Source organism: Rhinatrema bivittatum, chromosome 2 (assembly GCF_901001135.1).
Source record: "Rhinatrema bivittatum chromosome 2, aRhiBiv1.1, whole genome shotgun sequence".
Taxonomy (NCBI): Eukaryota; Metazoa; Chordata; class Amphibia; order Gymnophiona; family Rhinatrematidae; genus Rhinatrema; species Rhinatrema bivittatum.
Window position 1 is genome coordinate 648,938,914 of NC_042616.1, and position 20,375 is coordinate 648,959,288.

Sequence of the window (20,375 nt, forward strand, 5' to 3'; positions counted from 1 at the left end):
CTTGCATAGGGCCCACCAGAATTTGGCCATAAACTGAGGGCCACGATCAGAAGCGATATGTAAGGGAGGACCATGCAATCGAAATATGTGTAACGTAAAGAGTCGTGCCAACTCTGGGGCTGAAGGTAATTTTGGTAAAGGAATAAAGTGTGTCATCTTGGAGAATCTGTCGATCACAACCCAGATTACGTGATTACCAGAGGAGATAGGTAGATCAACCACAAAATCAGTAAAGATGTGCGTCCAGGGTTCCTGAGGAGCTGGGAGAGGTTGGAGTAACCCCCAGGGACAACCAGACAAAGGCTTTTGCTGCACGCACGTTGGGCAGGAATCCACGTAGGATCTTACATCTTGAGCAATCCGAGGCCACCAGTAATATCGGGATAGCAGTCTCAGGGTTTGGGCTCTGCCTGGGTGTCCAGCAGTGAGGGAGTCGTGCGCCCAAGCCAGTACTTTAGGTCGTTGACAAAACCGCCGTCTTCCCCTGTGGTACCATGTCGGTAGCAGCTAGTTGGATTTTGGCAGGATCCAAAATGTAGTGGATTGTTTCTGGTACATCTTCAGCCTTGTATAGCCTGGAAAGTGCGTCCGCCCGTGTATTCTTATTCGCAGGGCGAGTAATGTAGTACGAAGTCGAATCGACTAAAGAAGAGCGACCACCGGGCCTGGCGCAGATTCAGCCGTTGGGACCTACTGAGGAACTCAAGATTCTTATGGTCGGTATATACCGTTACAGGGTGTTGTGCCCCCTCCAGCCATTGTCTCCATTCTTCAAAGGCCATCTTAATGGCTAACAGCTTCTTGTCTCCAATTTCATAGTTCTCTGCGGAGGAAAACTTGCGGGAGAAGAAAGAGCAAGGCAGGACAGTCCCTTGAGGGGAGCATTGGCCGAGTACCACTCCTACAGCGAGATCCAAAGCATCCACCTCCACGATGAACAGACAAGCTGGATCGGGGTGGTGAAGACATGGCTCCTGTAGAAATGCCTTTTTCAAATCATGGAATGCGTGGATGGCTTCCTCCGGCCACTGTTTAGAGTTGGCCCCCTTCTTGGTTAATGCCGTTAGGGGTGCTACTATGCGTGAATAGTGGGGAATGAAATTCCTATAGAAATTGACGAAGCCAAGAAACCTTTGCAGTGAGCGGAGCCCCACCGGTTGCGGCCACTCCCGAATGCTGGTTAACTTGTCTGGGTCCATCCGAAAACCTGAGCTGGATATGATGAAGCCCAAAAATGGCAGGGACTCCTGTTCAAAGAAGCATTTTTCTAATTTGGTAAATAAACGATGTTCTCTTAGACATTGGAGGACCTGACAAACGTCCATGAGATGTGTCTTCAAGTGTTTGGAATAGATTAGGATGTCATCGAGGTAGACAATCACCCCCTTGTGTAACATGTCCCGGAATATCTCGTTCATTAAATTTTGGAACACTGCAGGTGCGTTGCACAGTCCAAAGAGCATTATGAGATATACATAATGGTTGACGCGTATATTAAAATGCCGACTTCCACTCATCTCCCGGCTTTATTCGAATAAGATTGTAGGCCCCTCGGAGGTCCAATTTGGAAAAGACCTTGGCTCCCTGAAGGCGATCCAATAACTCAGGGATCAAGGGAAGAGGATAACGATCTTTTCGAGTGATAGCGTTGAGTACCCTGTAATCGATACCGGGTCTTAAAGAACAGTCTTTCTTGGCTACGAAGAAGAAGCCTGCCCCTGCTGGAGAAGAAGAGGGATGGATAAACCCTCGGTCGAGGTTTTCTTTTATGTACTTGGACATCGCCTGGATCTCGGGCAGAGACAATGGATACACCTGTCCATGGGCAGAGCTGTACCGGGTAGTAGGTTGATGGCGCAGCAGAAGGACCGATGCTCCGGAAGTGTCTCCGCCTCCTTCTTGGAGAACACATCGGCAAAGCTACTATATTGGGGCGGTAATGATAGGGAGGTGCTAGCCAGCACCAACTGTGGTTGTGGTCTAAGCTGAAGGCAGGTGGAAAAGCAGTCCTTTCCCCAGGCTGTAATTTGCGGGGTTTTCCAGTCAATGGTGGGGGAATGCTTTTGTAGCCAAGGAAGCCCCAGTACCACTGGGTGAATGGATTTCTTGAGAATCAAGGAGGACAGTGTTACAGGGGCAGTGCGGAAATTTAACCGTCCCGGGAGAGGGTCTCCTTGGATTGAGGAAATCCATAATGGTGGTGTATGGGGCAACATGGGTAGTTGCAATTGGTGGACTAACTCGGAGAGAATGAAGCAATCTCTATTGCTGGCTCCTCCTGCTGGAACTCACTACCCACAAATCTCCACCTTGAGCCTTGTTCCATCAAATTCAAGAAAAAGCTAAAGACCTGGCTCTTCAGGCATTGCCAGATTAGGTCCTAAGCCCCCCATCCAATGCTTTTATTATGCCTCCATTTCAATTCCCATCTCCTAATATGTTATCTTGCTCTCAGCTTGTTTTCCTGATTTCTGTATACTATTTTTACTATTGTTAAGTTTACCTTCACTCCACTGCCCAGTCCCTGTTTGATGTAATTTTCTACCTGCTGTTTAATGTAAACCGATATGAATTTTCCACTAATATCGGTATAGAAAAGCCATTAAATAAATAAATAAATAAAATAAATTCCCACCAGAACCCGAGTCGATGAGAGCGAGTGTAGTGAAAGAACCTCTGGAAAATTGCAGCGTAACAGGAACCATGCATGGAGGAGCGGGGTTGATACAGCATAGGGTCAGCCCTCCTGTGACACCTAGGCTCGGGCGTTTCCCGGACACTCAGGACATTGGGCCAACAGGTGTCCTTTGCCTCCGCAGTAGAGGCATAAGCCGAGTCTCCATCGACGCTGTTTTTCTTCAGTAGTCAGGCGGCTGCGGCCTAGCTGCATAGGTTCCTCTTGGCACTCTGGCGAGGCTCCAGACGTCGCAGGCACAACTACTGGATGAGAAAAAGTTGGAACCAGGGATACCAAGCGATGACCTGGCCTACCTTCTTTACCACATTGCTGTAGTCAACGATCGATCTGACCTGCCAGTTCAATGAGGGCCTCGAAGTCGTCTGGGAGGCTCCCGTGCAGCCAGCTCATCCTTTATACGGCAGGACAACCCCTCCAGGAAGATGCCGCGCAGGCTATCCTCACGCCACCCTAGTTTGGATGCCAAAGTGCAAAATTCTACAGCAAAGTCAGCCAGGGTGCGTGAGCCCTGGCAGAGGTTAAGCAGTTCAGACGTGGCAGTGGACTGACGGCTTGGCTCATCGAACACTTGACGGAATGTCCGGACAAACCGAGGTAGGTCTCCCAGAAGGGAATCTCCTCGCTCCCAAAGCGGAGATGCCCAGGCCAGTGCTTTACCATCCAATAGGGAGATGATGAAGGATGTCTTCACTCGGTCATTAGGAAACTGTTCTTGCAGGGAGAACCGTATGAATCAGTAGTTCAGAAACCCTCGGCATTGCTTAGATTCTCCGGAGAATCGAGGTGGAGCAGGCATGTGGGTCACAGAGATCGAGGCTACTGGAGGCACCGGGGAAGGGTGGTTGCCCCATGTCCAGCGGTGGAATCCAGGCGAGATACCAGATGTTCTACAATGGCGAATAAGGTCTCCAGGGATTGCTGTTGCTGCAAAAGCCATTGAGCCAGGCCCGGAATGGCCTGAAGACTAGACATGTCCACCGGGTCCATGGCCTTTGCAAACTGTTGTCCATGTGGACCCTTGAGCCGGAGCGAGATGTAAAGACCACTGAGGGATCCCCTCGGTGGAACTTGCCTCCGGGAGGTGGTGTAGGTGAGAGGAGGACTCCCAAGGATTGGTTCCGCAGAATCAAGCTGGATGGCCCTCTGAGGAGCGGATAGCCTGTGGATGTGGAAGAACCCCCGAGGAGCGGGTACTCGGAGCGTTCACCCAGTGAGATAGGAACCAACCTACATGGAGAGACGAAGCAAAGTCCAGGTAGAAGGTCCGAGGCAGTCAGCAAAGAGATGAAGTGAAGTCCAAGCAGAAGGTCCGAGGCAGGCAGCGAACAGAGAGGTCAAGATGCAAGCCGAGGTCAGTACCAGAAAGACAGTCCGAAGGTACTACCTGGGGAGACAAACAGACGGCCACAGGGACAAGGAGACACTGGCGGATTGGACACACTGAAGGAGCAGAGATGCTGAAAACCTGGAGACACTGGCGAAGTGGAGACACTGAAGACACTGGCCGAGTGGAGACACTGAAGACACTGTCCCAGAAGCACAGGAAGCACAGCCCTGGAGCAACAGTGGAAGTCTGTTGCAAAGGCAATGAAGGAAAGGAGCTGCGGGGTTAAATACTCCTCCTGCAGAGACGTCATCATCCGGGGCCGGCTCGACTTTTCCGCTGCGGCCTCTTTGAGAGGCGGGGTCTCCCGCGCACGCGTCAAGGGAGGCCCCTACGCTGGCCGGGAGAGAGACCCAGCAGTGGCCATGCAGCCCGGCGCCCGTGGCCCAGTGCAAGGAGGAGGCTGCCGCGTCGGTGGTGAGGAAAATGTAGGGGGGGGGCTGACCGGTCATGGCCGGGCTCCCTAACAATGTATGCATTCAGTAGGTGAGAAATGTATTTTTATTTAAAATATTTATAGCCCATACAATCCATAGTCTTAGGCAGCTTACAATAAAACATACTTAGTTAAATGTCAACAAAATATTATTCACAACTCAGTTTTTGGGCATGGAATTCCAACATTATATACATAAAAGCTTTTGAATATGGACCTCTCTATATTTAAGCCTATGCAAAGCTGCAAATACCTTATCCTTAAAACAGCCTTAATTAATATAGGCCATTTTATCTCCAATTACGTTTTTATGCAACCTAAGAAAATGATAAAGGGGATGACACAATTCCCCTATGAGGAAAGGCTGGAGAAGAGACGGCTGAGAGGAGATATCATAGAGAGTTATAAAACAATGAATGGTGTGGAATAAGTAACAATGAATCGGTTGTTTACTCTTTCAAAAAGTAAAAGACTCTGGGATAGACAATGAAGTTAATAAGTTGTACATTTAAAACTAATGATAGAAAATATTTTTTCTCAATGCATAATTAAGCTCTGAAATGTGTTGCTGGAGGATGGTAAAAGCTGTTAACATAACTGCATTTAAAAAAAGGTTTAGATAAGTTCCTGGAAGAAGAGACCATAAACCATTATTAAGGTGGATCCTTGGGATCCTACCAGGTAATTGGCCACTGTTGGAAACAGGATACTGTGCTGGATGGCAAATTTTATGTTTCGCTGTTCACTTAGACTACAAAATCCCAGTAACAATCACTGCAGTTGCTGAGGGGAAAAAGGGCAGGTTGAGTCGCAGATCACAAAACAAGCTGATGATGTGAGGGCTGCAAAAGGTTTGTGTGCAGAGAGCACACAGCATAAGGCTGTGCTCTGATTATGTTCAGAGAGTAACTTCATGTTGATGTGTGTAATTTATTACTCAGTACTTTCAGCCACTGAAAAAAAAAATCATTTGTTTATTAAAAATGTATGCACTGCCTCCCCAGTCTTCGGAGAATGCAGAAAGCTGTTCACAAAGTTGTACACAGCATAATAAAAACAACATAACACAAAAAGTCAAAAACTAACCACTGCTAATTTTTTCCTGAGGAAAGGAGTTGCTTCCCATAAGTTTATAAAAAATAAAGTGTTTTCATGAGAAAGAACCTTTTTTTAGCTGAATAAAAGTTTAATCAAGGTTAACAAAATACATTATGTTTTTGCCAGAATTACATTATACTATTTGTTTGATATTTGGATCAGAGTCCTAATGTTGCCTAAACAGAATTAATGGCTTTCTTTTCTTGACAGGCAGTGAGGGTTATGGATTCAAATTACCACCCCTCCTCTTACGCCTAGAAGAAACATTATCCAACTTCACGCTCAAGTTTTATGCGCTTAGGATATTCTAAATGTATCTCCTGCAGCAATGCAATATGCATTTTTTGATTTTGGATCAATGAGATAATTTGGTCTTCCTTTTGATTGGTGAATGCATGCTATCTGCACAAGAAGGGTAATTTTAAAAGTCCTTATCACATATATGACCTGTCTAACCTCTCTTCCCATCCTTATATACCTGCAATTTTTATAAGCTGCATTTCCCTGCTAGTGACATTTTACCCTTTTTCCTCACTTTCATGCAGACACTATCACACCTGATCAGATTTTTCAATATTTCTCTCTTTTATTATGTGTTACATAGTTTTGCCAAATACTACTGTGCAATTCCAACCTTTAAAATCCCAAAGGTATAATATCTTGCCCAATAACTTTCCTTAGCAAAAATGAAAGTGAAAAAGAACAGCCCTGCCTTCAATACAGATCATGCTCTCTGCTCAAAGTTGCTATACTCACGGGTCTACAAGCTAATGATCCAAAGGAAACTCCCTGCAGAGCTCCCTGTGAAATCACTTTCCTGGTAGGGACCACAGGTATGTAAGCACCTACTGAATTTGTGGATAGAATCTCCCCACCGGAAAGAATATGCAAAGAGTTAAGAATAACCTGTCCATGTGTATTTTGCCAGGACGGCCCTGGTCCTGCCCCTCTTCCTGATGTCAGCAGGTGTCATCATAACTTATTTGAAAATTTACTTTTTACCTTGTCCTTTCTGTTTTATGAAGAATAACCATCATAGATTTCGAATTTCTAAAGAGAAATCTGTCCATCAACTTTTACAAAAGTGATGATTCAACAGGTTTTAAATGCCAGGCCCCAGGATCTCCTTAACCAATCAACGGCCTGCCATCTTGTGACAGCTCCCCCCACAATCCAGAAGAAGCCATGGTTACAACCATATCATTAATGAGTCCGGGTTCCTAGATGTTTCAGAAAATAACCCTCACTAGTTATGGTGTCTGTGTGGATTATAAAACTTAGTGGTAACGTATAGTAGGGGGCCTTGGGGTTGTAAGAACCAATCAGAAAGTTGACAAGGTCTGGAATAACCTATTTGCAGTGGTGGTGGTAGCCAGCACAGCAACATAATATAAACATGCTTAGGACAGATTGAGTGAACAGTTGCCGAAGCGGGGCTGAGAAATCAGGTAAAAGACAAGGGGGAAAGTGGGTGTTGGTTTGTATGAGAATTTGTATGCAAATCTAGACAAAGTAGTAGAAAACCTAACCAGAAGAGTTTGACTTGGGCATATCGGATGAGCCAATTGATCTTTACATGCCATCATTTACTATGTTACTACGAAATCTAACATATGTTTTTTTGTTTATCAAAATGTACTACAATCATCTAGCATGCTTAACCCACAATCAATCTTTGTGCAACAAGGAATTTTAGAAAATATTCTCAGCCTTTAGAACAAGCTCTATTTCTTTGTTTGGCTGCAGTAACTAGCGATTTGCAGAAATACTCCGTGATCTACACGCGTTACCTATAAGGTTTACACCTTGTAGCAAGCAATAACCTACCAACAGAACACCAAGTAGTTTCCTCACATTACCTTCCTCAGCTGGCTCTAGAGCTTCTTCTGCCTCTGGTGCTGCATGACCCCCCTCTGATACAGGAACTTCGTCATGCTCTTCATCTTCCTCTTCCTGCTGAAGAGGCTCTTCCTCCTGCTGCTGATCACGCTCTTCCTCTTCTTCTATTTCCATAAACAGAAGGGGGTCCTCCGCTTGTTCTTCAACTTCCTCTTCTATAAGAACTATTTCCTCCTCCAGCTTTTCTTCTTCCACTGTTTTAACAACAAGTCGTTACCAACATGAACAGTACTTCCCCAAACCCCAATCTCAACAATAAAACTCTGCTGTTATCTCAAGTACATGAAACGCTAGGCCCCTACTAATACATCAACAAGTCTTCTGTCCCTGAGCCCTCCTCCCAGAGTATTCTTATTTATACCATGTATGTGGGCTGAACAAAACCTTTATCTTACCACTCCTTAGGACCTTGAGCATTGCTTCGGGTACAAACATACAGGGTCATTTATGAAAATGCGTTATGGCGTTAGCACAACGCATGGCGCGAATGCAAATTTTACAAATTTTACAAATGTATTAAAAGGGGCGGTATTGGGGAGGGGTTTGGACATGATCAATGAAAATGAGGGGCACTATTACACATGTTTAACGCCGGAAATAACTACACCTTTTTTCCAGGCATTAAGCTGTGCAATATGCCCGAAAAACCCAAAATGCAATTTGCAATAAATAACAAAATTCTGTTTTGGACATTTTTGGGCAAGGAGAGAGTGGAGTGGAGTGGAGTGGAGTGGAGTGGAGTGGAGAGGAGAGAGAGCAAGCCTCTGGGGTGGCACACATAGTAATCAACTATTTATACTGCTACAGGAGGGCCAGGTGATGATTTGGTGGTGGTCTAGGGTTTTGGGGCCAGTTTTACATGCAGAGGGAAACGTATAAACAGCATAGTAGATGTCAGTGAAGATTTGATGTGATTTTGAGTGAGGAAAGTCACACAAAGATGAGATTTCTACAATGTTCTCTCTCCCTAGCTTGATGGACCAATCCATCCCTAGCTTGATGGACTGTCTACCAGGGCGATATTAAGTCGGAGGTCCCAAAGAGTAAAAATAGTTAAAAAAAAAATAAATTTTGAATTCGGCCTGCAGCTGTCGGGCCAAAAACCAGACGCTCAATTTTGCCGGCGTCCAGTTTCCGAGCCCGTGGCTGTCAGCGGGTTCGAGAACAGACGCTGGCAAAATTGAGCGTCGGCTGTCAAACCCGCTGTCAGCCACCGCTCCTGTCAAAAAGGAGGCGTTAGGGACGCACTAGTGTCCCTAGTGCCTCCTTTTGCCCGGATCTACCGCCGGACCTAATTTAAATACTGCATCGCGCGCACCAGGCGTTCACCTGCTCTCCTGCGGACTTTACTGTATCGGCCTTTTAGATTGTAAGCCCTCTGGCGATAGGGATATACCTACAGTACCTGAATGTAATCCACTTTGATGCGCTGAAAAAAAGTGCAAAAAGCGGAATATAAATCTAAATAAAATCTAAACCTATCTAAAAGGATTTGTTTGTGGCTTTTAACTTACGCTGGTGTCATTAGTGCAGCTTATTGGGGCAATTTACAAAAGTGCCCCTAACAATGCAAACTCTGGGGTTACTTATACCTGCAAGCTTTGTACCAGTTTTCAAAAGGAAAGTGCAACCCCCTGGGAGAAGCGCCTGTAAAGATTTGCAGCTGCTCTGCTTCTGCTGGAAATAATGCTTGGAGTTCTGAAAGGGCAATCAAGGTCATGTTATTTCACTCCCCTGACCTAGCACCCAACCCCCAGGGAATGTCTGCTCATGATGCAGATAAAAGTACATGAGTTCTTGATCCCCGGCTAAAGGGGTGGGCAATTTGCAAATAACCAATTTACACAGGGAAATGTCTATTTACCCCGTTAAAGAGCTCTTGAAATTTTTCCAAGGCAAAACACCAATGTCTAAGCAGATTTACAAACAAATGTCACTGAAGTGACATATTAAGCTGTGATAACCTCCCAAAATTCCAAGGTGTGGGTGGAAAAACCATCTAATAATAAGATAGCAAACAGAAACTTCCCGCTAGGTATGCTTGAATGTGGATTTGGATTTACATGCTTTTCCAAGTTCAAGGGAAGTGACATTTCAGGTACGGCTGTTGTTAGGTATTTCCCCTTCCCAGAAGGCTTACAATGTAAGTCTCCTTTCTAAATCAGTCCTTCACCTCCACAGACCCGGGGCAGCTTAATCGATGGATTTCCCAAACAACCGCATGGCAGAAAATCCCCACAGCCACATTCTCAGCTGACTGCTCTGCACTGCGATGATCGCAGTACAGGCAAACAGCTGAGTGCTGCCTTCGTTGCGGGGTGGGGGAGTCACTCCTGCTGAAGTTCCCAGCCTGTCACAACTCTGCTTTAATAGCAGCATACCAGCTGCCTTGTGCTGTAGCTGCCATGTGTGCTGGGAGTGGGGGTGAGTGAGTGAGTGAGACAGAGAGAGTGAGCCAGCATGTGTGTGTGAGAGAGAATGTGTGTGATTGATTCTGTTTGTGTAAGTAAGAGAGAGAAAGCATGTGTGAGAGCAAGAGACTGGTCAGGGAGGTGACTGGTGTGTGTAAGAGAAAGAGAGTGGTTAGGGAAGAACTGGTGTGTGTGTCAGAGAGAGAGAGAGAGACTGGTCAGGGAATTGACTAGTGTCTGTGTGTGAGAGAGAAAGAGATTGGTCAAGGAGGTGACTGATGTATGTGAGAGAAAGAGATTGGTTATGGAGGTGACTGGTGTGTATGGGAGAGAAAGAGAAAGATGAGTGGTGTGTGAAAAACAGTGTGTGTGTGTGTGTGTGTGTGTGTGTGTGTGTGAGTGAGAGAGAGAGAGAGAGAGAGAAAGACAGACTAGTCATGGGCCCTAGGGAAGAGGAGCGTGAGGACAGAGCTTCAGCAGCCATTGCTGCTTCTGGTATGTGCTATTGGCCTACAAGGGAAAGGAGTAGGAGATTTGCTGGAGAGGGTAAGTAAAGGTGGCTTTTTTTTATCTTCCTTGATTGACTGCCATTTTAATTATTTATTTAGATTTTTCTATTACACTTTCGCACTATTTCAGCACTTCAAAGTAGATTACATTCAGGTATTATATGATGTGTCTGGTGTTTGAAATATTTTATTGTTTAGAGAATTTAATAATTTTGTAAGTTTATAATGATTGGATGTTATTCTATTTATCAGTTGCTTTGAAACATTTATTATATTCATTATTCTACTTTTAGAATTATTATTTTATATTACTTGAGAAATGTATAAATAGAAATGTGGAGACAAAAACTGAACTGGAAACAGCAAGAAGCCAAACTGAGTGTATGCAGAGCAACAGTGGAAAAACAAAAACATTAACTTGATGGTCACTTTATTCTGTATTTGGTCAGAGTCTGTATGTGTTCTGCATGTGTGACCCAGGTAAGAGTATTCTGGAAGTTTGTAGTTTCTGTGCAGGGATCTTGGCTTGCTCTGTTTTCCTAATAGGAGGTTATTGGGGTTTAGGACCTGGTTAAATATTTGTAGTGTTGCCTTTTTATAGATAGGGTTGTTACTGTTTGAGTGTGTTCCATAATGCAGATGTAACCTTTTGTGCATTAGTTTGTGTATATTATTGCAGATCCTGGGAGTCTGTTAGGTGCTATATTTCTGTTTCCATTTCTTCAGTTTTGCACTGAATACAGAGTGGCGTTTTTGGGTTTCCATTCCAGTTTCTGTCTCCATATTTGTAATTTGTGGTCTTTCTGTATTTGGTGAAGGTTGAGTCTATGTATGTGACCAAGGTGAAGTATTTTACTAGCATTATTTGTTGTTTTTTCTCAATAGGACATGTATTGGTGGCAAATTATTGCTTTTTCATAAGGAGCGCTATTGTGCCTGGTAGGAGAGAGTGTTTATGTTGCTGTTACTGAGATGACACCAGAAATATCTTTTTTGTATGGTAACTTGAAAGGGAAATGTCCTAGTTCTGTTCTGCACCCATTCTTGGGGAGTCAGGGTGGTTCCTGTAGATATAGATTATATGTTAAGATCTAGCCCGGTGACAATCATGTGTTCAGCGTATCACGTATGCGAGAACCATCTGTCAGGTATGCCCTGACAGAAAAATGGTTGAAAACCACTGCTTTAATTGGATGATAAAAAAAGAAACATTCTGAATGCGCAGAACAAAATGGCCAGAAACTCCAGGAAGAAAGCTGAAGACACAGGGAGAGGTGGGGCAGGTATTCAAAAACTAGAGGTTTCTCATCTTCTGGGCTTAGTCTTTGCTACAGAAGCTAAAATGCATACGGGGTCCTTGACCATGAAAAAAGAGTGCACTGTGGGGCGCATACCAGGTTGTGATTGTATTGTTTTATGAATTTGGGCTTGGATGATTTCTTCCACTTCATCTTCATCATGCTCATAGTCTAAAATGAAAAGCATTAGCAAAATGAATCAAAAGTTAAGGGAAGCACAGAAAAGATCGACCAACTTGAAACAAATCCTTTTAAAAGAGTCCCATTCCCCCACACCCTTACAAACTAGCTTGCATTATCTCAACCTACAGTGCAAGATTCCTTGCATAATAGTTCTGCAGCAGAGGAATGGTACATATGCTGAGAGAGAGCTTTATACAAACATTACTTCTGTCTTCTAATACCAATCTGTCCATTTCATAGCTCCAAGGTTTTTTATTCTGATCTCATTGCTACCTCCTGTTTTCTAAATCCTATAGTTTACTTTCCGCTTTTGGTCAAACATTTTATTGAATATATTTTTGCTAGAATTTAAAGGGGCTCATTCTCTGTGCTTAAAATCTGATTTACTCCACTGATGTTTGACATGTGTCAAGTGTGTGATGCCTGCATGGGGGTCTGGGTAATGAGTGGCACATGGGGTGCTCTCATTCACTTCCATCATTTATGAAGCAATTTGCATGAGTGTTTTTCTTTAAATTAAAAAAAAACAAACAAAAACTATACTTGCAAAACATGTCATATGTTATTTTAAGTCCAGCCCCACCATCGCCACCACCCCTGGGCAGGGCAATCCTTGGATGGGGAAAGAAGGCCAGTCGGAAATCTGGTGGAACCCCGTGCTATCATAGAAGCCCTCTTTCTGACATGTAACACCTCTGCCCATTCCTTGGGAATGCTAGTGGGGCAGGAATCGCACTGGCCCATGCACAGAAACACCTGCGCCAAGCCAGAAAGTACAGTGTACCCCTCCCCCTGCTCTTCAATATCTCAGGCGTGGCCCCACTGGAGCTGAATTTCCCTGCACTCCCCTAGGATCACCATGAGAGAAACACATACACACATCTACATTAGAGGACAACTAGAGGAATAGTGCCCTCCACTTTTAAAAGCTCAATGATGACCAGTACTCATGCAGCGGTACCCCATTCTGCAGATGGCAGCATACATTCACATCCCACAGCACAGCAGGCACAGCACCACCTTAGAGTCAACAGCTGCGCACTGCCAAAAAGCAATCCAAGAATGTGTGATGGCACCCTCCTCACTAAGGCACCCTAAGGTGTGAAACAGATGAGGAAGCTAATACCTTGATGACAATGGCAGTCTCGCTAACTCTGGTACAGCTGTGCCCGGCAACGACAGAGAGAATGCCGCCTACTCATGCCTGAGGAACTTGGAGGAGTAGACGACCATTGCCCTTTCCAACTATCTAGGATGTGCTCCACTAACTCCTAATGGAGTCAGCATGTGCAGTGTGATGACGGTGTCCCCAGTGCCACCAGGGTTCTGACTACAGCCGTCCCTGGTGGTGGGCAGCGTTACCCCCATGGTACTTGACAACACTCAAAGAGGCTGATCGTAACCCTTGAATCGGGGTCTTGAATGGCTTTGCATAATGGTAGAAGGGAAGCCCATGGAAACTAACTGTGCCCATGGTGCCTTACGACCTGTGTCCCCCAGTGCCCATAGTGGAAATGGCATCCATAAGCGATGCATCACATCTATGGCACCAAGGATGCCATAGATGTGATGTGACAATGCCACATCCACAAGGATGTGGCATTGTCAAGCACTCAGGGCTCTGCAGTGCTTGACAATGCCACAAGCGCCCAACGTATTCAATGGCATGCAGTACCCTCAATGGCACACCAGGTACTTGCAGATATTAAAAGCCTGGTGGCACCCATTTTGTATATGGTGCCGGAAGGCTCCAATGACTTGTTAACACTGCAGGTCAAAAATGTCTGAGGGTCAGTGGCACCGATAGAGACCAGTGCCCGAAATGCGTTTATGGTCTAGTGGTACCTATGACACCCAGAGTGCCCAAAGGCAGAAGCCCTGCAGCATCTACACGGCATTGACACACTGCATCAGTGCCCAAAGGAACTGATGATGACCGGCATCCTGAACAGTTCCCCTTGGGTCAGCTATGCACCCAAGGGCATCTATGTACTGGCTCGATGGCATCCATGCCAGTGCCTATGGCTGACACGAGATCCATTGATGGTACACCTCGATGCCCCTCGTTGTCCCTTCCGGACATTGTAAAGGGGCTCTTGGCACCCCCAGTGCTCGATAGCCTTGAGGGCACTGGGCCATGCTGCACCCTGAATGCTTGAATGCTCCAGGGTGCCTCAGGTTGATGGCTACCCTGGCACTCAAAGGCACTGTGACCACCCAGACCCGAAGCCTCTGTCACTCGAGGGCTTCTATGGCACTTGAGGTATTTTAGGACACCTGCATCCCAGTGATCGACAGCCTTGAGTGCGACCAGGCGCTTGATGGCAATCCCAGTGCCCACTAGCAGCAATGGTGCCCACATCGTCGAGCAGCCACAAACAGCGTCACTGGCAAACACACCCAATAGCCTCCATGGTGTTCAATGGCCTCGAGGGCAACCATGGTGCTCAACAGCAGTCCTAGTCTGTGATGCAGTCCAGAATTGATGCTCAAGGTCAGTGCCACTACTCCACCGCATCAAAGCCCATGGCGCTTGATGACACTCAGGTCAACTCCATTTCTCCGGTGCATCGATAGCCCCTGGTGCTTGATGGCATCTACGGTGCACAATGGAGCCCGCTGACACCTATGGGACAGAAGGGCCCCACCCCCCCAACCAAGGCAATTAATAGGGTACACTGCGCTCAATGGCACCCATGGTCGATGGCCCTTACAAAGTTGAAGGCAGTCACGCACCTCAATTGCATCAAGGGTGACCATTGCGCCCAATAGCAGTCCTGTTCACGATGCAGTCCTGACATAGATGCATCAGACCATCGGTGGTGCACTGGCATGGGCAACCATTACTGGGCATGGCACCAAAATGCAGCAACTATGCTGCTTGCCCAGTTTCCTGCTCACCCTCTCTCACAAGGAGACTGTACCTCCATTACAGGCAAGCAGAAGGGGAGGCTATGTCATCCAAGGCTCCTGCCCATAGATACTAGTTCCTTAGAATGTGGGGAGAATGCACTCTCCCCCCAAAGAAACGGTGAAGTCCTTGATCCCTTCACTATCCGAGCCTCCATCAATGTCGGTCGATCGATCGGTGAAAAGAAATGGAACTCCTGCCCGAGTAGAACACAAGCGAGACCCCAGGCTCAGTGGCCTACATGGATCATCCACGGATTGCTTTCTTTCACGCATGTTATAAAATCGGCACATCCATGTGCTCACACCGGGAACCACACACGCATGTTATAAAATCTACCTCCATAATGTGAACAAGTGTAAGGTGATGCATATAGGGACAAATAACCCATATTGTGATTACACGATGTTAGGTTCCATATTAGGAGTTACCACCCAGGAAAAATATCTAGGCTTCATAGTGGATAATACACCAAAATCATTGGCTCAGTGTGCTGCAATAGTCAAAAAAGCAAACAATGTTAGGAATTATTAGAAAGGGAATGGTGAATAAAACAGAGAACCATAACGCCTCCATATCACTCCATGGTGAGACTGCACCTCAAATACTGTGTGCAATTTTGGTCACCGTATCTCAAAAAAGATATAGTTGCACTGGAAAAGGGTGACCCAAATGATAAAGGGCATGGGACAGCTTCCTTATGAAGAAAGGTTAGGGTTGTTCAGCGTGGAGAAGAGACCACTGATGGGGCAATGTGACAGAGGTCTATAAAATCATGAAAGGACTTGAAGAGGTAAAAGTGAATCAGTAAATAATCTTTTAGATAACACAAGAACTAGAGGGCACGCCATGCAGTTTGTAAGTAGCACATTTTACATCGTTTTTATAGACATCTGTACTCTTGGGAAGAATCTGGTGTCCCTAATCAGAAAACATTTTGTGAGGGAATAGATTTACCTAAGGTGACTGAGGAACAATTGCATAGCTTGAATAAACCTATTTCTGGGGGAGAAATTTCAAAGGTGATACAGAGTCTTAAATGTCATAAACTCCCAGTCCGAACGGATTCCTGTCAAAGGTTTTTAAGATTCTCAGATTGCAAATTCTTTCTCCTGTGGAATGTCTTTTCCAACAGGCAGTGGTAGCTGGAGATTTGCCTAGTACCTTGAAAGAGGCTCTTATTATTATTATTCCTAAAAAAAAAAAAAAAAAAGGGATGGGATTCTGAATTCCCAACTTCTTATAGACCAATATCCCTTCTGAATATGGATAACAAGATTTATGCAAAAGGAGGGGAGACCACATGTTTCTGGGATACCAGAGATAACTCGGTGGCTGACATCTGGACTCACTGTCACAATTCCCAGATTTGTAGAAAGAATGAGCTCTTATCCCAATAGGAACACTTTGGAGAATTCAAGGCAACCAACATAATGTCCCTGCTCCTGACATCACACTTTGGAAACTGATATTGGTGCTTCTTTATCTTCACTTGATGCATGACTTTGGAGCTCCAAGATGCCAGCATTGAAGAAGTGGGACTCTGTGCTTTCTTTAAGTGAGAGAAAGTAGACTATGATCTATCTCCCCTGTTTTTCCTGGTGCTCGATGTCAAGATGAATCGATGTCTCCCTGATATCAATGCACTGCCAGCTATCAGTGCAGTTCCTGAGTCCCTTGATGTCAATGCTTTCGATGCTGATGGACTTGGATAAGTCTTCTGAAGAGATTCTCTATGAGCTCCAGCCAGGAGAGAGATTCTATATGGGTTATAGTCCCACATAGGGTACAGCCTGAGACATCATGGCACACACATATCATGATAGACATGATATTTTCGCATAGGGGAACTTATTTAAGTCACTGGCCTTCTCTTTCTGACGTATCAGGTGAAAAATCAACAAGGTTAAAATGCCGCTTGAATGCACCAATACTGGCTCACTATGTGGTCGATGATAAAGCAAGAAATCTTAGAAAACATAAGAAAAACCTACTTAAAGAAACTAGGAGAGTAAAATGCAAGTAAGAGGCCCCATGAGAAACATTTCCTGAGGACTAAGAAAACTGATTGCAACAATTGAGGGAGACAAACCAGGACCTGCAGACCGAGGAAAAGATGAGACTTCGAGGGGTCCAGTATGGGACACAGTGTTGTGCCCGGTCGCAGGCGGCTGCGACCTCTACTGCTCACCTCTTTTCTCTCCTCTGCTTCCAGTCTGGGGAAGAAAGCCGTCTCAGCTTCTCCACGCCGACCCTCATGGCGTTCCCGAGACGGCGTGGACGCTCCTGGCCCCTTCTTGAGCGCGTCATGGCGGGAACCTCGGGGACGTCCCCACCGCATGACGTCACCTGCTTCTACTACTTAAGCTCAGCTGACCTTCAGTATGATGAGTTAGCAAGGATTCCAGTCCTGCTTATTCCGTCTCCCTGCGACTCTGGTTGTTGTTCCTGTCTGAGTGTTCTCGGTACCCGCTCCTTGGGGGCCTCGCTCACACTCAGGGCTATCCGCTCCTCAGAAGGCCTCTCTCACTGCCTCTGCTCTCTTTAAGTGAGTCCTGCATCGTTCCTTGGACAACCTGGCCCTGCTCCGTTCCAGGTGCCGAGTGAGTACAGTGCCTGCTCTCCACCTGCCTCTACCTTCACTGGGTGGATTCTCGGGTTACCCCGCTCTGCGGGGTATGTGCACACTTCAGATTTTGTCATTCAGACTGGCTCCCAAAAACATCAAAAAGCATTTAGGTTTGATAACAGCAGGAGATCTACGGAACATTAATTCCAGTGTGTCCCAATATTGCCCCAACTCTAGAATCGCTTATACTTCAATCTTACATGTATTAGAGTGCACAAAGTTTTTTATACAGTCTGAGGTGTGCACACTGCCGAGAGCTTAAGAGCTCCTTCATGGAATACTTGGAATGAGCATATTACAAGGTATGCATAGACCTGCTACCAATGATTTGGATTTCATTCTGAATGAGGCATGAGAATACAAAAGTGCATCTTATCAAACGATAAAATTTGCTTTTAACAGGCCCTGCACTGCGAGAAACTCAGGCCTAGAGTAGGGCATTTATGGAATATTATTTTATTAATAATCCTTTTTGAGGACCTTCAGCATCTCTGTTTGTGTTCCTCCATCTGATGATGTCACTCCATGCACACAGCTGCTGGATCTTCTTAGTGTTTGGGTAATTACCAGGTTCTTGTAGCCTGGATTGGCCTCTGTTGGAAAGAGGATGCTGGGCTTGATGGACTCTTGGTCTGACCCAGCATGGCAATTTCTTATGTTCTTATCCTGCTTGTCCTCAGAGGAATGATTTTATAAACCTCTATCATATTTCCTTTTCAATCATCTCTTCTCCAAGCTGAAAAGCTCTAATGCATCTAGTCTTTTCTTGTTGCTTTCCTCCATTATATCTTTTTTGACATGTGAAAACCAGAATTACACATAATAATCACCCCTTTCTCCCCCCCCCCACCCCACTGCAAAGAAGTCCTGACAGCTACACAAACTCAAAGAGCCGCCAGCTTTAATCACCTCACATCTATCATGTGTATAGTGTCACTGACACAAGTATTGCTTTTCATCATAATTTTTTTTTCTTTTTATATTCTAGGTTTCATAGCTTCGTTTTGGTTTTTTTTTTTTTTAAGTTTTCTAACAGGTTTTGTATCCATCCCTCTGATTGGCCCTGAACTGGCTTCCTGGTTTTCAGAGCTTAGGAAGTTCCCTCGGGAAAAGGAAGGCATGCAAAACCTGGACAAAACTTAGAAATCCTCGGCTTGGTGTACAGTGGCGGTGAAAAAGGAAAATAGAATTTTAGGTATTATAAGGAAAGGAATGGAAAATAAAACGGAAGATTTCATAATGCCTCTGTAACAATCTATGATGTGATCACAACTTGAATGTTTTGTGCAGTTCTGGTCGATCTCTCTCTCTCCAAAAAAAGATAGAGCTGAACTTGAAAAGGAGCAGAGAAGAGTGACCAAAATGATAAAGGGGATGGAACAGCTCTCCTATGAGTAAAGATTAAAGAGGTTAGGGCTCTTCTGCCTGGAGAAGAGACAGCTGAGGGGAGAAATGATAGAGGTCTATAAAATCATGAGTGGTGCAGCATGAGTAAATAAGGAACTATTATTTACGCTTTCCAATAGTACTAGGATTAGAGGTCACTCCATGAAGCTAGTGGGGAGCACTTTTAACACAAATCAGCAAAAGAATTCTCTCACTCAACATAAAATTAAACTGTGGAATTTGTTGCCAGAGAATGTGGAGAAAGTGATTAGTATAACTGGGTTTAAAGAGGGTTTGGACAAGCTCCTGGAGGAAAAGTCCATAAACCGGTATTAGCCATGTAGACATGGGGAAGCTACTACTTATCTCTTGCTATGAGCAAGAAGGATTGGATCTATTCTTTGGGATCTTGCTGGGCACTTGAGACCTGGATTGGCCACTGTCAGAGAAAAGAAGCTGGGCTTGATGAACCTTTGGTCTGACCCAGTATGGTATTTATTTTTTTATATATGTTCTTATGTAAGCTGCAGCCTGGAATGGTTTTCCTTTTATTCCCTTAGCTTTTAAATACCTAACATTTTTTTTTGCTTCAGGAGTCCCTAACTGCTCCCTTATGTTCCTCCTTCACAAAGTTGTTGAGCACCAAGGCCCCTGACAGAGACAATTCTTAAGGACTGCCACAGCTCAGCTTTCCTCGGTAGCAGAGAGAGAGGAGAGAGTGCTACCGGAAAGCAAAGGATACAGAATAAACATAAATATTTATTATTACTTGTGAGGGCAATTCTCAAAGGTATTTCCACGGGTAAAGCAGCGTTTACCCACAGAAATTGTATTTTATAAAACTGACCATCTGATATGCAAGTAAACGTATGCATCCACTGCCTGTATGCATGAGAGTTTATCTGGACTGAGAGAGGCGCTCCCAGTAGTGGGGGGTCAGGGAGGGGTTGAGACTTGTGTGCATTTTCAGAATTATGCATGTGCATTTTTCTGAACATTTTCCACACAGGTGATAGCCAAGGGCAATTGTGGACAGATAAATTTGGTGGGATAATTTTCAAAGCGGACGTGTGTATGCAAGTCAGATTTGAAAACTGAATTAACTTGAGCATGAAATTTGCTCCCCAATTTAGGCGGGCTGTAATAAAATTTCCTCCGTCCAACTGGACAGTTTTAGGTTATTTTACATTTTATGAAAATAGGTTTTAACATTCTAGATGCAATAACCATCCTTGTGTGGCGGGCTTTTACTTCTGCTCATTCTATGTCCTCCAGAATTTAACAAATGCTGTTTTACGATTTTTGCCAATTTCGGGGAGAAGGACGCGCTGTATACACTGTAACTTTGGCTTCTTTTTGCCATGCCAATCTCCCTGAAATCCATAATCCAAACGTGAGCTGTCTAATTTCTTTCCTTTTGGCCTGGTGTCTGACGCTTGCTTCCTCTCATCCCCAGGCTATCTGTGACCCTTGCAGGCCATACTCGGGTTTCTCCTTCCCCAGCAGCCGGCACTATCAGTCTCACAGGGTCTC

The 20,375-nt window shown here is 45.1% G+C and overlaps 1 protein-coding gene across 8 annotated transcripts in view; it reads right to left on the reverse strand.

Annotated features, from left to right (window-relative positions):
- ASPH (aspartate beta-hydroxylase) overlaps positions 1–20,375 on the reverse strand; it is a 508,516-nt gene that overhangs the window by 295,144 nt on the left and 192,997 nt on the right. For all 8 annotated transcript variants that reach the window (XM_029591373.1, XM_029591374.1, XM_029591372.1 and 5 more), the window contains 2 exons: positions 11,830–11,904; positions 7,476–7,709 (listed from right to left, as the gene is read on the reverse strand). In XM_029591373.1, the coding sequence (XP_029447233.1) occupies positions 7,476–7,709; positions 11,830–11,904 (309 nt within the window). The remainder of the gene's footprint in view (positions 1–7,475; positions 7,710–11,829; positions 11,905–20,375) is intronic.